General features: G+C 41.2%; 2 protein-coding genes across 7 annotated transcripts in view; one reads left to right on the forward strand and one right to left on the reverse strand.

Annotated features, from left to right (window-relative positions):
• The window catches only part of B3GAT2 (beta-1,3-glucuronyltransferase 2), a 76230-nt gene extending 68091 nt beyond the window's left edge, over window positions 1-8139 (forward strand). For all 3 annotated transcript variants that reach the window (XM_085541980.1, XM_085541979.1, XM_015859090.3), the window contains exons 2-4: window positions 368-512; window positions 7337-7485; window positions 7560-8139. In XM_085541980.1, coding sequence (XP_085398106.1) covers window positions 368-512; window positions 7337-7485; window positions 7560-7646 — 381 coding nt within the window. In that variant the 3' untranslated portion in view covers window positions 7647-8139. The remainder of the gene's footprint in view (window positions 1-367; window positions 513-7336; window positions 7486-7559) is intronic.
• SMAP1 (small ArfGAP 1) overlaps window positions 8140-17776 on the reverse strand; it is an 84981-nt gene continuing 75344 nt past the window's right edge. For 2 of the 4 annotated variants that reach the window (XM_015859089.3, XM_032443264.2), the window contains 3 exons: window positions 11882-12050; window positions 11001-11329; window positions 8140-9118 (listed from right to left, as the gene is read on the reverse strand). In XM_015859089.3, the coding sequence (XP_015714575.2) occupies window positions 8984-9118; window positions 11001-11329; window positions 11882-12050 (633 nt within the window). In that variant the 3' untranslated portion in view covers window positions 8140-8983. Of the gene's footprint in view, window positions 9119-11000; window positions 11330-11881; window positions 12078-17776 lie in introns of all 4 variants that reach the window. The other 2 variants (XM_085541978.1, XM_085541977.1) reach the window with 1 other exon arrangement.

The raw sequence follows: 17776 nt of genomic DNA on the forward strand, positions 1-17776 counted from the left end.
TTTCCAACCTTGTGATTCTATGATTCTATGAAAGAGTGCCGGAAAGAAAGATCTCTTAACACCATACACCATTAAAACTAACAGGAAAGCAAGTACCATTTTTTCCATAGCTTCAGATATTTGTTCTTATAAAAACATGGTGAGGGTATTTCTGGCAGGATGGAGGTGCCTACTGGAAGAGAGCCGGAGTTCTCACAGAAAACGAGTAGGCCTTTGCAGCCTCCACATGCTCACCCCGCTGGGCTGAAATCTGTAAGCTACCTTTGCTTTTAAATGACTGAGGATTGATGTGCAGGCTTTCCACCAACGCTTACAGAAAAGCTTTCTAGGAAGCCTGCTGAAATCAAGCTCTGCTCTCCTCTTGCAGATGCGCACAACCCGTAAGGTGTCGGTGTGGCCCGTAGGGCTGGTCGGGGGACGGCGGTATGAGCGCCCAGTGGTGGAGAACGGCAAGGTCGTGGGGTGGTATACAGGCTGGAGAGCTGACAGGCCCTTCGCCATTGACATGGCTGGTAAGTGATACACTTTGTGCTGTATGAATGACAGAAAGCTCTATGTGCCTATCCTTAGTTTTTCTTTAAATGAGTGGGACAGAAACATACATCCCAGCGTAAGCAGATTTTAAAACTTCTCAAGCGTATCTGCTGTTCATAGTGCTATAGCATTAAATATCCTTTAAGTCTCAGTTTGCACACCTCATTTAATTAAGTTGCTTCTTGGTGATGGCGCAACTTACTTTCACTTGCTTGTAATTGCATGTGGCAACTTGGCTTTTATGTTGAATGAATTGTTTTTCTGGAATGAGTTAATTGTAAATCAATTCATCCAGTTAATTTTTGCAAGGAGCCTTGCCTTGCCTTGAGTCATCCATCTACAGCAGGCAGTATAAATGGAGACCCTTCTTAGACCTCATGTTGTAAAACGCTACTTTATCATGACATAATTCATTGTTTTATTGGCTATTTGGAGTGATGGTGATAACTGTAGATGGATATAGTATGAAATGCTGGGCTTCGGGGGGAAAAAAAATCACTGACAGCTATAGCCTAGCAGGAGAAAGCAGAAAAGCTTCAAAATTGATCTAATCAATCTTCCTCTGGGAAGTTAGCACACCACGCAGCTCTGTCTTGCTGTCAGTCCATGCTTGGGCACTCTTTTCTGTATATTCAACAACTGCCACATGAATCATCGCTGGGCCAAACTCTGATTTCTGGTTCAGCAGCAGCTGGTTTCCCAGCGTGATACAGTATTTGCATTTCGGCATTTCTTACATAGCTTGCTCTGAAAGTAATGCCTCCTATTTATTTCCATGGAAAATGTAACAGCCAGAAAGAGCCCAGTAATTCTGTTTGATAGAGTAAATTCTCAGCTACAAAACAGTATTTTCCAATATAGTCACCATCGTTACCTATGCACTTTTGGCAGTGATGGACAGGAGCCTGTATGCTGCACTCATAAAGATCTGCATGGCCATCCTGAATGTGGTTTGTCTTTCATGTTGCTGTCGCCACTGCTGAAACACACCACCCATCTCCTCACTATGGTCACATCCCACTGTTTGGTCTCCATAAATGTTCAGCAAGCATCAGTGAGTGTCAGTGGGTGCAGTTCTGCCCATCCCTACAGTCATGCTGCTGTGAGAATAGTCTGCGTGTGGATTATAGATACAGATCCTGTGCTGCAGAAAGGCATTATAAGGATGATAGCATGGTTCATAATTTATTAGCAGCAGGCAAAAAGCCATTACACTACATTAGCCAAGGGACAAACCCTGATAGGAGGAGATGCGTGGAAAGCTCGTGTCATCTTTGCTTACAGCTTGCAGTTGCTGCTGCAACACTGGCACAGGGGAGAGGCAGCTCCGTGAGCATTACCTGCTCCTGCACCTACAGAGGTCTTGGAAGGGAAGGGCTATGGAGACAGGTACAAGGGCTGAGAGTATTGGAAATCACAGATAGAATCACAAGTAAGGAGATGCTGCTTCGGAGAGATCTTCTGTTAGTCCAACAAATATAACACAAACATTTGAATTGCATTTTATTATTGTTATTTCAGTAAAAAGGGGAAGCACATGAACTTCCTATTCTAGACATGAAGGTATGGGGTCAAATTTGTATCTCCCACAGGTCAAGTGGGGCAGGTTCTGCTGATTCCATGGGGATCAGCTGAGACCCTCACTAGCCGACTTCTAGATTCTTCTTTGAAATGTCATATTTTATCGGTGACAAAAACATAGGTTATTTCTTTCTAGAACTTTGTGGCTGACACTGTTATTCCCCAGCGCTAAATTGCATTCAGAAAGCAGAGTAGCTGTTTCCTGTGTTCCTTATTGTCAGGCAACCACCAGAGCATACAGATTAGTTCTGGTGTTTTTAAAGTACCGCCTGAGTTTTAACAGTAGGTGGTTCGCAGAGTTTGAGGAGGAAGGGGGAAAAAGGGAAAGAGAACTGGGTGTTGTAAGCAAAACATAACACTGAGTCTGAGCTGGTAGGAAACGGGGGGTAAGAAATGACTGCAGACGTGTCGAGAGCATTTGAATTTTAGAGCAGAGGGAGTGAGGCCAAGGGGAAGGAGGAGAGAATGAACAGTTTGCCTGGAAAACAGACATCTGAGTGCACACTCAGAAGAGGAGGAAAGGGAGCGAATAATTTTGTTGTTGTTGTTCCTATCGGCTCTGCCCACCAGCAGCAGGGGACAGAAGGGCCGGGGGGAGCAGGACGGAGCTGCAGTTTGCTCCCACCTCCTGTGAGACTGTTCAACTCATCCCCAGAATTCTGTGGTACCATAAGCACACCTTGTTTGACACACCGCAGTTAAATGTTTCCTTGCTCAAACCTGAGCAGCAGGGCAGTGTGTCCATGTTTTCAGTTCTGGCTGCAGAGAGCAGGGCTCAGCATCTGCAGCGTGAGCTGTTGTCTCTCATCTGTGTGCATCCTCTGCAGCTGATTTAAGGAGTGTCTTCAGTTACATAAAACACAAACCTTAAGGAGGTGTGGCAGCAAAGTCAAAACTATTTGTGAATTTCTGAGGTAAATTCTACCTATTTATTAGTTTTCAATGGAATGGTGAAAGGTATTTCTTTCTGGCTGAAATTCAGCCTTACTTATTGCTTTGGAAACATATTTTCTAGATCTGCTGGAGAAATGTTTTCGTAGTTCTCAGTGAAAACAGCACTTGGCTGGATTCTGCAATAAATATTATTGGTGCTTTTAGCTGGGCTGTGATAATATTTTATTAAACAGAGCTAAGCAAATTCTGTATCCATTACGTGAAAGTTATAGGAGTTGGGCTCTTGTGTAACACAAAGAAATTAATTTAAGAATATGTTCTTTTAGATATAGGTAAACATTGCCCAAAGGTTAGAAAGGGAAACAAACTGTCTATTCAAATGTGCGGTCCTGAGGCTTAAAAGTATTATTAAAATATGGCTTAAATGTGAACTGAGGAAAACTAGTTTAAAAAAAAAAAGTTAAAGTGATAGTGCCATGTCAGGAAGGAAGAAGTACAGCAATGAATCCTCTCTATGGGCAGGTTTTACTTCAATCTAAGCAAAACATACCCCAGGATACCTTTTGTCACTGGTATTTCTGTCATAGACTGACCAGAATCTGACTGCTGTAGCAGCGGTGACTCCAGCCGAGGCGCTCTTATAATAGTAGGTTGACTAAAAATAACGTGACAGACCCCAGCTTAATCCCCATTTTAGGGGAGTGCCATAGTGAAGGAATAGAATCAACGATATCTGGTTGCCTTAACGTAGAACTACTTGAGAAGGTAAGTGGATGGAAGATGAATAACTTTAAGCAACAGTTGTTTTCGTTGTTTGTTTGGTTAGAGATACACTATACATACTGTATATGGCCAGATAAATTCATAGAATCATGAATGGCTTGGATTGGAAGGGACCTCTATGATCATCAAGCTCCAACCCCTGCCACAGGTGGGGCTGGTAACTGCTAGATCAAGTACTAGATCACATTGCCCAGGGCCCCATCCAGCCTGGCCTCAGGCACCTTGTAAAGGGAGTCTTGTTTCCCATTTTCCAGTCCCAGGGATTTTGCAACTTCTGAAATAAGATGGAGATCAGCTTGACAGCCACCTCAACCAGCTCTCTTAGGATGCATGTAATGCAGCCCCATAGACTTGCACACATTCAGTCTTGTGAGTCGGTCTCAGATTTGCTCCACCCTTACAGTGTGGGGGGAGAGGTTTGCTCCCAGTTCCCAATTGAAATCAGCCTGCCTGTGCTTGTCTTAACATCAAGCTCTGCAAATACTTACAGAACATACAGGAATTCCTGTAGACACATTCTGGACCTAGACAGCCTGATGCAGATATGAGCTCTAATCCGTCATTACGCTTTGATACCTAAAGGAATGCAGCCCATAACAAGAACACTTGTAAGGCCTTTGGAGAATTAGAAAAATCTCAATGGAGCGTCACACGTAGAAACAAAAATGTTCAGGCTATTTTCAGGTTATCAGAAACCACTTGGGCAGTTGAAGTGAGTGGAGTGTGTTGTGTATTACAGACCTGGTTTTAAATCTGTGACACCATTATTGATTTACTTATGGCTTGTTCCCGGTGCAAGAGTTGTTGTTTTTCTTACCACCCATGAGAACTAGTTGGATCATGAATCTCATAACGTCAGGTCTGTTGAAGGGAAAGAGATGTGTGCTTTATATTAGCATTCCAGCAGCTGCTTTGGGTATATAGATTAATCCGCACCTGTGAATCACTGGGTGAGCACGTTTTGGAGTCATTCACTGTGCTCTGAGTCCCTCTGCTAGGGCCCGAGCAACCACCTGCTCCTTGGATTTTGCAGTAGTGTGCCATCTTTATTGCACCTCATCTTTCTCACAGTTCTACTCAGAAAAGCAGCTATTAACAACACTGGAGTACATAAAGAAAGAAATCTTGACTGGCTGTGGCAGATAAACTCAAAGCCCCCACCCTGACATCAAAGGATGTAAGAATTTCTTTAAGGATTGCTGGGTTTAACATAGAGAGCCTCTTTTATGGTAAATTAATTGTCGGCAGGGTTCTCTGTTCTGAAGTACACAAATGTGGGGCTGAGCACCTCTACTGCACTGCAGTTCAAATGGTGCGGTACCCAAAGAAGAGGGAAGCAGACTCCAAGTCATGGTATGGTTAACAAGTCAAAGGCAGCACCTTAAGCTGCATGGAAACCAGCGTATCTGTGTCACCATCAGCACAAAGCTTTAGCATTTATCCGCTCTGGAAGCGATAAGGACTTAGTTTCTGGCTTGCCTTCAGCTGCTATGCTATCTGGAGCATTCAGGAGGCAAAGCTATTAATCGCGGCAACTAAATCTTGAAAGGTGGTCTAACAGGGTAAAGAAAAATGTTTCCATCATTTAACAGAAGCTGTTAATCCAACACAAGTCAAAGTGTGAATTAACAGGTTGCAGAGAAAGCAGCACAGATGTAATCTTTGCTGTGTCTTCCAGATGTCTCATCCATCCTCCAACAAACTCATTCTTATCTACGTGGCTCATCAACCAATTACATTTCATTCACAGCTTTGCATCAAAACAGAAGCAGCAAAACGCCACGTTACACTTTGGCTATAAACTTGTCCTATGGTATTTCATGTGATTAAGCCCAGTAGAAATAGTGTGTGTAGCGCTGTCTGGTTATGCTGTGCTGGAGACGTCACTTCCACCAAGGAATTATGTGAAACTAGAATTCAGAAGTAGCAGTGGCTATGGTCACTGGCCTATTAGCATGGGATAACTAGCTGCTAGGGGAAGTAACTAGCGCCACTGTGGTTAGACCCTTCGCCATCTCACCTCTTTTTTGATGCCAGAATGTTCTGCCTGTGATGGAGTGAACTGGAAGTTGGCACTAGAAAATGGTTTTCATTCAAGTGCTCTGAAAGTTTTATCTATGTAAATACGTCAGTATGTGAAATTGAAGCAGTTGTAAAGCAGAGCTGAAGAGCCGGAGAGCCAGGGGAGAGGTTTCCTTGAATTATTTTCAAGTTGCTACTTACTGAAAATTGTAAAGATACAGAAAGAATGCGTGACTGCCGATTAGGGAAGCTCAGGCCTTATGCCAGTCAGTGTGCAGTACTCCATGTCTTTATGTACAACAGCCTAATTATTTGACTTTGCCTGAAAAATGGGAGGATTTTTGGAACCCACATTGTGCTCCTCACAGCCAGGAGACAAGGACCTAGACAGCAGTGAGGGCCCGTAGCCTGCTGAAGACAAACCCCACCAAAGAAGGGAATGGCCTTCCCGTCCAAATGGCCGTCATCTCCCTGCTGGCCCCTGCTAAGGCCAGCCCTTAACAGAGAACTGCTGGGTGCAGCACCGCCTCTAGCAGGTGGGGCAGCCTAAGCTCTATTAGAGCAAATTATGCTCCTTTTTGATGAGAAAAATCTTAATACTAGCTTTAGAATTAAGTATTCTTTCAGTTTTCCAGAACAGATGTCAAAACTGTTCAAAGGGACAGCTGGAATCACTGTGAACTGACAAAAACCCATTTATTTGGTAGACTTGCTCTTAGATACAAGGCTTCACAGATGTAATTTTCCTTTACAAGTGTATCAGGCTGACTTCTGAGTCATCCTTAAAGAAGTTTACATGTGACTGAATCCTGCTGAATAACAACTCCAAATTTCTATAACCAGTGGCAAACTGGAGATTCACAAGAGCTGCTTCAGAAAGGGTGAGCTTGTGCAAATCACTGACTTCCCAGTTTAGCTCCCTTTGAAGACCTAATGTATATTATTAGGGAGAATGCATTGTAAATAAGCTCTGATGAGATCCTTTGATAGTGCTGTGCAACACCCGCATCAGCTACAGACTGTCCTGCAGGTGGCCATTCACATGAATGGTTCGGAAGTCCCCCGTAGACGCAGGGTGTAGAAGGCCAATATACACCATGTATGAATTGTCTTCTATCAGCAATGTTAAAAATCTCCAGAGACAACAGTTGCTTTGTCTAAGTAACATCTAACTTAATCCTTTTTTCCTGATTCTCTCCCACAAACCAAGAAAGATTTTTTTCAGTGTACATTCTGTACATCTTATTTTAGTTGAATTTCAGTTTTATTTCTTAATTAGAGGGAGAAAGAGGAAGATTTAAAAGACTATTCTCTTAATGACAGGGAATTTATGAAATGTTGAAAATCTGAGTGCATCTTTAGGGTAAAAGAAAACAATGCAGGCTGTCCTATTCTACCAAATACTGTCTACTCACGTCATCAAACTTAAAACATTTTTAAAAGGAACACGGAGTTTTCTAGGCTAAGTGTAACTTGTAACCTTATGGTTTTTCTTAACCATTCTGTTCTTCCTTTCTTCAAGGATTTGCTGTGAGCCTTCAGGTGATTCTGTCACATCCGAAGGCCGTATTCAAGCGTCGCGGTTCTCAGCCAGGAATGCAAGAATCTGATTTTCTCAAACAGATAACAACAGTGGAGGAACTGGAGCCAAAAGCAAACAACTGCACAAAGGTAGCCATTTATTTTCTCAAAAGGTTCTCAATGGTCTTTGTAGATGACCGTATTAACAAAGTGTTATTTTACAGGTTCTTGTATGGCACACACGAACGGAAAAGGTCAATCTAGCCAATGAGCCAAAATATCATCTGGACACAGTCAACATTGAGGTATGATCCTGAGACGATTCACAGTGCAGTGGATGTGCTGGAAAGTGCTCCGATTCAGCCCCCTCCAACAGCCTACAGATGTGAGGTTTTAAGGTCACCCAGTGGACTTCTGTGGAAACAAAAGAAAGTTGTCAGATATTCTATTAGGCAAATCAAATGGGTGTGCTTTGTTCTAACTTGTTTGCATGCGTTTCTGAACTCATCTTAATCAACTGACACTTACCTTTGCTGTACGGCTGTTTCCACACAGTAAAAACAATCAATCAATCGCAACATGACTGCAATGGAATATTGTCAAAATCATCATGTATGTATATAGTTTTTTGTATTTATCCAGCTTAGTCGTATAATTATAAACTGATTTTAAATCATGAACTGTTGTTCTAAATATTTGCATAAACAGAGCCTCCAATCCGAACACGCTTTCCTTCATTAAAGTCAGACTTAAAGAAATAGCTGTCAAATAGTTATACAATAATGAAATAAAAACCAACAATCATTTACGGATTCATCCTTTTAATATAGGGAAATAACATTTTATCATTATGAGGCACCATAAAATGTAAACACAATCACTGTCATAAACCTGGATATTTCCACAAGGAAAGACAGATCTGTTCACACCGAGTTACCTTGTATGCATTCCAGTTCTCAGCATAATACTGCGTACATGCCTTGTGAGCCCGCTTGGGGACTTAGCACAGGAAACTCAAATGGATCAAATGCTCATTTTTAAAAGAACAGTCTATTAATTTGTAGGACCGGAGTAACATCCAGGTTTATCTTCCTTTCAATGATCATATTCCCTGTTATGCACACCATAATAACATCACAGTGAAATGTATGATGAAACAAAATTTGTTTGATACACTAGAAAACATTGCTCAGTGATACATTTACATTCTATTTATATATGATTAAATATTTGTTCATACAGTACCTTCTACAGGATTACTGGGTAATTTTGGGGGGATCGGGGTTTATATTTTTGGATATTACTAACATGATAGCTACGTCCCTTAAATGCAAACCATTTGATCTAGAATTTTGAGGGGGAAAAAAAAAAACAATACGTGGTTAAGCAGCTTCTTAAATACATGGTCTATGAAATCATATGCATCGTATGAAAACGTTGCCAGTGATATATAAATGTGTTCTTGATCAGCTTTTCACTACATCAAATTTAAATCAATACAGACCACAGCACGGTCAGTCAGTTATATTCTTAATCTGAACAGCCTGGGAAAAAGAAAAAATATGTACATGGAGAGAACAGCGGAAGTAAATGCATTTGGACAAGGAATGTTAGGTGGCTCTTCTGGGTGAAACTTCTATTGCAACGTTCATTTCCACAGTTGTGTGCTGAGAGTCTGACCCGAGGAGCTTCCAGTCCACCCTGCCACTGTGCTGGGGGGCTGCCCAAAGCCCATCACGTTGCTGGAGCTGCTGAGGTTCATTCCAGCCATCTGCTGATTCATCTGTGAAGCATAGATGAGTCTAGTGAGCATTGGAGTTGAGAGGCAACACTGTTAGCCAAAAGGCAGTACTACCTCCTAAGTGAGCAACTCAGTTAAAAGATATTGTCCTGAAATGAGTATTTCTTATTAAATAAAAATACTGACTCTAGGTAAGCATCTAAATATTTTTGGGGCTACCGGCTCTTCTAGATCCAGTTTCTGTTCAGGTGATCGCTGTGATGCAGCAGCTGACTGGCAGTCTATGAGAAGGCTGTATCAGCATTCAGCTAGTTAATTCTACTTGTGAATACAGAGCTTGTGACAAGGGAGCCTGATGTACTTCTGCTGATAAGAGCTCTCTTTCATCTTTCAAAGCTAACCAACAGAATTTTGGCAATTATACTGAGAGAACACCCAAGTGAGAAGTAAAGCCTTGTCTACGTTTGCAACTCCAGATGATGGTTTTTGTTTCAACAGTATTTCTTTAGAGACCTCAATATCTTGACTGCACCACTACTTTGTGTTGTTTTGTTTTATATTAATTGTCCATTTAGTCAACAACCAATGACACAGACTTATAAACTTGACTGCTATCTATAAATAGAGGCATATTTTGTCGAAGAAGCTACTTAATATACTGCAAGTTCTTTAAAACAAGTCAAACAGTTCACATGAAATTAGGAGAGATAACTAATTAAAGTTTGGAAATAGTTCAGAATTCGTGTTCATTTTAAGGAGGATGCTAAAATACTTCTGCTCTTGGAAAACATTATGTTTCAGTGCTCAGCATTAAAAACTTAAAATAACTGCCTGTTATCTTCTAAAACACAAATGCAGACAAGCCAAAAATAAGTCTGTATAGACAGAGTAAAGATGAACTCTCTAAAGAATTTAAGAGTGAAAGAGTTTGAAATGTATGAGCTTGTCATATGAGCCAGCTTTTAATATACACACAATAACAAGCAAGACTTTTATTTATGGGACCTTTTTAGAGTTAGACACCTTTAAAAAGATCCGTGGACTACTGTTAGTCCGCAGGTATTTTTCACATGACGTTTTGAAATTCTCACCTTTAAGCAACTACTTTTCAAAGTGAATGACAGTCTGTGTTTCCAGAGAGAGGCTACTTTATCTATGTAAGAACCCCCACAACTGCTCACACCACAAGTCTTAATTAGTATAGTGAAATCTCAGGAAGTCATTACACCTCATGAATTACCAGAGTAAGCAGCATTCAGTTATTGTCAGGTTCTTCTAATGAAAAAATAGGAAAAAATCGTTGCTCAAGTTCACTTTTTTTTTTTCTGAATAAGCTCCCAACTACACGATTTTAAGATGTTTCCTTGGATAATGTATCAGTATAGTAGTAAGCATACATGAATGCTCCTATAGAACCTTTTAAACATGCTTAAGACATAAAAGCATGGAAATGCTACAGATAAATTACAGATGACTCGAAGCAATTTATCTACAGTAGAACATCACAGTGCAGAGAACTGCATGTTCCACTGAAATTTATCTCAAAGCTTGAAAATTGAAGTATTAATTGTTAATAGCCATCCTTGAGCCATTCAATTCTGCTCTTCGTTACACTGCTGTGTTTACACTTTGGTGTGGCATAACTGCAGCTGTTTCTTTACCTAATTCAGATGCCAGAATGAGACTGGCTACAGCAGCAGAAAACTGAGTTTAGTGTGCCTCAGCAGAGTTTATTCTGTGCTTATATATTGGTTATCTTTAATTTATTTCTTCATTGATTTTCTTCCTTGTGTGTCTGAGCAATTCATAGTCCAGCAGTCTGTAACTTGGCTCCACTGCAGCTTTCCTCCTACAGCTAAGCAGTTTGTATCTGAAAAGGAGATGTTTTTTCAGACACCATGATCTTGGAATAACAAGCGTTTACCTGGGTGAGGTTCCATTGAGCTTGCTGATTTTGTTGCAATCCGTACTTATTCTGTGGAGTAACCATTTGTCCCACCATTCCACCTTGAGGTCCAACGACATTCTGAGGAAGTCCCATCACACCAGTTTGTGTCGTACCAGTAAATCCATTGGGCATTCCCATTCCTACCATGACTCCTGTGCTCTGCCCCATGACCGGCACTGACTGTCCCATCATGCTTCCCATCATCCCAGTGGCTGCAGGCACAGGAACTCCCATGGCTGGGAAACCTTGAAAATGAGTCGATGGCTGTGTGGTAAATGGCATAGAGGAGGAGCCCATGAACATACCTGGAGGAGAGAAAGGAACACTTCAGAGAAAGTGCTTTGTGATCTTCTCCCTTCGTCCCCGAAAGCTTTAGGTGTATCAACACAATTTTAAAGGATATCTTTGTCCAGCTGTATGTCATTGCTGCTAGCTTAATTCTTGTAAAATCTCTCACAGCAAAAGGACTCAGCACCATAGAGAAGTGTCTGGCAAATCCCTGAGATGAGTGAGCCTTCAATCACTGCACTAGAAGCCTGTTTTCCTCCCACAGAAATCAAACCTGACAGCTCTGCACTCACCTCGGCAGCCTGCTGCAGAGGCTCAGACCCTAAGCAACAAGCTTGACAGCAGGAGCTCAATTCACAAATTTGTCAAATACACACACAGTTTTTGTTCTACAGCTTCGGTATTAATGTCTCAGTAATTTTCCCATGTTTGTAATGGTAAAAATACGGTTCTTCATTTGAATACAGTGGCAGGGTGCCCCACCTTTGTCTTACACTTGTAGGAGATGATGGTATGCTGGGCAAAGCTTAAAATAGAATTGCATCAGAAACACGTGCCAAATGATTTACCTGGTGCACTCTGCTGTTGCATGGTTCCTGTGCCATACAGTGACAAGATGGAGTCCTTAGAGAGCTGTTTCTTTGTAGACTCTTCTGATTTTGTTGTTTGCTCAGTGAACAGATCAAGATCTCCTGCTGCTGCAGATAAGGTGGCAGCTGCTGGTTTGGCAGAAGTGCTCTGGGAAATAAAGGTCAGGACAGAATGCTGAGGGAAACCAGCAATGTTGTTAGATTAAGTATTTACTGCATTCCTCATCCCAGAACCACACAAAAACCCATTCGTTTACTGAAAATAAATTTAAATGAATGAGGATCTACCAAGGTGCTGTGTCTCTTAAGACAGCAGTACATACAATAGGGAAAGAACAGAACACTGGGCTGAGGTTACAGAACCGAATTAAACCCTGACAAACTCCGGGGACTACACACAGGTTGTTCCTTCCTGTTTCTCCAACATCTTTTATCAATGAGCAGCATAAATCCTGAGCTGTAGCCAGATTAAGGAAAATAATTAGGAAATCAACAAGGAGATTACAATTCACATCTCATTAATCCTCTCATAAGCAGAATAAATGAGAGAGGAGCTAACACGAAAGATTCAGTGTTTTAGAGTACACTTCAGCTAAGAGGATAATATTTTTGGAGAAAAGGCAGAAGTCAAATTTCAGCTGATAAAGTAAACAACTTCTAAAATACAATGTAATTGGCTTAGAGCTCTGTAAGCACACTTGCTTTATTGAGAAAACGTGGGATCTTCAGCTTAGTGCAGTCCGGGACTGAGCAACTACAATATAGCCAGGCTGTCAGGCTCTCTGTTGCTCTTTTACCATTTGTTTTATAACCAAACTGCAACCAATATTTGGCTGCTGGTACACATAATACTTCCATAGTGCTTAGGTAAGGAAGCAGTGCATTGTATTCCTGTTATATTCCTTGAAACAAATGACTCCTGCTACCAGTGGGAACTTCCAATACCAACCAACATGAGGTGCAGTGAGTTGCAGCCTACCTTAACAGTGCCACCTGGCTGGGGACATGGTTAGTGGGCATGGTAGTGATGGGTTGACAGCTGGACTTAGGTCATCTTAGTGGTCTTTTCCAACCTTAAATGATTCTACAGTTCACACACCTGTCTAACACCACAGTGTATTCAGTTTTCAACTCTTTTGTACAACCGAGGATAAAACTGCTTGCATGAAAGCACAAAAAGAGTCTGGCTCTGCAGCCAGATCCACCTCTTCACTGCCATCCTACAGCAATGCCATCAGACCAGAAGTCACCCCGAAACGTGCAGGTGCTGTAACACACCCCTGCTCCTGCTTACAGCTGCAGCCTTGCAGCTCTACCTGGTTCACATGCTCATAAAGCCACTGCCTCCTGTTTATTACTGACAAAAATTCTTACTGCAAATAGAAAATAATTGGTTTTAGTGGGCAGCAGGAAGCCCTCTCAGACTGAGAGAACTGATATGCTGGCAGAACCTTTGCAAAAATACTAGAGACAGATTTCAGTTTGTGTACAGGTAAAAGCCCACCCTTGGTGGTTGTATTTGTTTTTCCATAGGTACATCCAGAAGTCCCAGTACTGAACTGTTATACATTCTCCTAGTAGTGCATCAGCCACTGTACAATAGCTGTGTTCAGAGAAAGACACTGAAACAGCAGAAGTGAGCTAATACAGGCAGCTTCTCTCGGCTGTTCATACTGCAGTACGGAGGAGGTTTGATTTTTCTAGAAGGGAGAACAGCAGATGTGTCTGTTTTCTTTTGCTGTTGTTTGGTTGGGTTCTTTTTTTGTCTTGTTCTGTTTTCATGTATGGTTGGTTTGTCTTGTAAATGAACAGCATCAGACTGTTCTTGTTTGGGATGACCTTAATTTAGAGGTTCCCTGGATACATGAAATGCTGTTACCTTTAGGTGCATTAGTGAAATAAAGCACATCATACTTGCACATACTTTGCACAAGAAGAAGGGACAGTTGAAAGCCCAGGGGAGATGATCAACAGTTACCATGTTTATGCCACGAGATTAAATATCCATTTAATATTTGTTAATTCAGATTGTTTTAGGAAGATTCTAAGAGGACTCACAGGCACTGTAGAAGCACTCCCTCAAGTGTTCAACAGCTAAATAAATGGCAGATAATGCAAACTGTATGGCAATAAAACAAAGGGTGGCATTAAACTTAAAACATGGACATGATTTTCACATGCCTGCTATTCTCATGCAATCCAAGGCCTCTGTGAAAGTATGTCTTGAATCCAAACATCATTATGACTTTAAGAAAAGCTGTGTGCAATGCCATCCATCACTGCACCAAAGCTCAACACTCATTGGCTAGTTAAGAAATATGAAACAGCTCAATGTGTAACGGAACTTACCAGAACTACTAGCAGTTCCTCAAATGTGTTTCATGTTTAAACATAGATTGGTTTCACCACCGACAGTTTATTTATTACCTGTAAAGCATGATACCTAAAAAAAGGACATTTTTACCATAAAATATCAGCCACGTGTGCCAGGGCTATAAATATGGTAGTTAAATCCATCGCATTTACCATCTGGCCATAAAAGTGCACATGGCTGACAGGAGAAGTTTAGGTTAACACAGGAGACTGAAAATAAATATTTTGATTTTGGCATTAAACTCCCTAAATATTACAAAACAATATATAAAGCTCGTGTCATCCTGAATATTTTACGTTGGCCTGACAGCTGTAGCAGTGCAGACGGCCTTAGGAGATCTCTGAAGAGAAGATTCCACAACATCTCTGGGAGGTGTGTGCCAGGCTCCGTCACCCACACAGCACAGAAGTGCTCCCGTTGATCAGAGCGTTACAGTTTGTGATCAGTGCCTCCTGTCCTGGCACTGGGCAGATAAAACTAGTGAATCCCAGAATATCGTTAGTTTTCTTGGCAACATGAGCCCATTGCTGGCTCAAGTTCACCATGGTGCCCACCAGGACACCCAAGGCCTTTTCTGCCCCAGATGTGTGGCACCAGGCATGTCCTGGTGCCTGGGGTTGCTGCTCCCCAGGTGCAGGGCTTTGAACTTCCCCTTGTTAAACTCATTAGCCTGTTCTGGCTTCTGCAACACACGATGTGCATCTTTACACAAATGCGTAATGCATCTATACACAGTGTGCATCATGGCACAGTTATGGCAGTCTGGAGAAACTTCCTAATGCTTACAAATCTTTTGCATGTAGAAATAGTTCCAAGAACAAACACTTTCTGCTCTTCACTCCCTCTGTCAAGCCTCTTTATCTGGACCGCATCTTTAGGAAACAGAGATGAACGTGAAGGTCCTAGTTTGTACATTACAGCCAAGGAAGACAGTGCAATACGTCTTAAAATGCGCAGATAGGGATATTACAGAAACCACTGTCGTGAAAGCTACCCAGGAAGAAGAGATGTCAGATTACTGCAGACTTCATTGTCTTCTCCAAAGCACTGCATTCTTTAAATGTAATACCTAAGAGCACAGGGAGAGTTACAACTGAATGTCTCCATATAGCTTGAAGCAATCTTTTTCATCAAGAATCTAACATATAATAAAAGAAAGCACACTCTTGCCACTCAATACGAGAAAAATTGAGACTTGTATCAGAAGTTACAAGAATATAAAACTGAAAGAGGCCCCAGAACTGAAAAAAGGCCAACACCAAAGAGGAGAAACCTTGGGAGATGTCAAAACAATTAAAACCTCATGCATCAATGATGCCAGCAATATTCGAATTGCAACAACTTGAACATACATGAAAAGAAAGGGAACACAGGACCAGCATTAACCAACATTAAAGCACAATGAACTTATCCTAAACTATGAAGAAGTCCTCTTCAGCTTCTTCAAGAGGTAGAAAGCAGCCACTGATACAAAAACAAATAGTTTAATACTTTACCAATCACTGAACCCCTTCTAAGATCCAGAATCTCAGCACTGACACCAAATTCTGAACAATTTGGTGAAGCAGGTCCAGGAGCAATACAGCACTGGGGAATTCCAACAACTGACTCCACAACCTGAGCAGCTTCCATGTGTGCATACAGTCAGAAGGAAATACAGAAGATGGCTGTTCTGGATACCGAGTGCAAGCGTACAGTGACTACCTGAGTAAGAAGTTTCAATGTGACCCCTATGCCCAGCCTGCCACCAAATCCTGGCATTTGTCCACAGACTTCCCAGACGCTCAGACTGTCTTAATGATGATAAACTGAGCAAATACAAGCAGACAAGTAATTAGGAAACAAGAACAATTACTATGATTAAGAGATAGATTTGATAAGCTTGGCGGTAACCAATTACAGTCAGGATGAACAAAGTCAATCCATGTCCCCTACATTCAGATGAACGAATAAACTTATATTTTACATACCTTAACATCAAAAAAAGGATAAAATAAACAAGAAGAAGCTATCAATAATTCAGTGGATCACACGAAAATAGGTCTACATAGGTCCCCAATAAGACCCCAGACAGATACCACTCAGAGCACAGCAAGCTTCTGAACGAATCATGTTTTTCCACAAAGACCGAAGGACTCGGAAACATTCTCATCACCACAGCTTGTTGAAAAGCTGAAGTTCATCTGCTGATCTGCAGCAGTCACGTAGGTACATATACCTCTGGGAAAAATGAGTATCTGAGAACAGAGAGTTATCTAAAACATATTACTGCTTTAAATGAAAGTTTGTCTTGAAACAGACGTGATAATATACAGCATCTGTACCAAAATGTATTTCTGTATTCCCTGAACCAATTCTCAGCTCCCAGTACAATGCAAAACATGCATACAAAAAAAAACCCACCACATATAAATACTCTGAAGTGTAATCTCAGTGGATTTTAGCATTCTGCCTTGGGAAAGCATCAGTGCTCCAGTGAATCAGTACTTTCTAACTACATACCTCACTGCTTCCCTTTTCTCCCCTTCCCTGCAAGTTTCAGCAAAGAATGAAGATCACATTTTTGCTGGAAGATACACCCATACAAAGTCTGAAACTAATATCTGTCCAAAACAATTTAGGATACTGCTTAATTACAGCTAAGAATCACAGACCTTTGTTTGATTCCTATGCAATGTTTGGTAACAAAAAACACTGTACTAATATTGCAGTTTAGCTACGCTCACTTCAATTTTAAATGCGTATATTCTTGCTAATAGGCAAAATGTTAGAAAAAGCATGCAATCCCATTGCTCTTTACCAGTCCTTTACAAATGCAACATTTTATTAGTATCCTGCCATACAGAATAGGAAGAAGAAATATTTAAAGTATTTTTGAAGACTGAAATAAAGACATCTGAAAGGAGAGCTAAAAATCAACATAATGCTGAATGTTCAAGTCACCTTTGAGAATGAAAAATAAAGACTTCTGTTTTCTTTTAAAATCATGTATTGGCTGTGTCAACCGTCAAGATTCCTAAGGTTTTCGGACATCACTGCCTTTCAGTCTCATAATTAAACCTTCAAATAGTAAAGCTTTGTGCTTCACTGTGCCAAAAGAATATGAATCCTAACCCAATACTAAATCCTATTTTGAAGGTTTAAGCTGAAAAAGAAAAGCAGTCCTGCGAGCAGTGAACAATTACCTGTTTTCTCTGCCAGTCTACTTGAGGAACAGCATCAAATTCCCTTCTCTTTTGACGTTCACAAACCCACTGTGTTTATAGAATCATAGTATTACCCAGGTTGGAAAAGACCTTGAAGATCATCAAGTCCAACCACAGCCTAACCACAGTACCCTAACTCTAACATCCCTCTGCTAAATCACGTCCCTGAGCACCACATCCAATCGGCTCTTAAACACATCCAGTGATGGTGACTCAACCACCTCCCTGGGGAGCCTATTCCAGTACTTAACAACCCTTTCTGTAAAGAAGTGTTTCCTAACTTACCTCGGCGCA

The sequence above is a fragment of the Coturnix japonica genome, chromosome 3 (assembly GCF_054131305.1).
Source record: "Coturnix japonica strain WE chromosome 3, WE-NBRP24, whole genome shotgun sequence".
NCBI classification, from domain to species: Eukaryota; Metazoa; Chordata; class Aves; order Galliformes; family Phasianidae; genus Coturnix; species Coturnix japonica.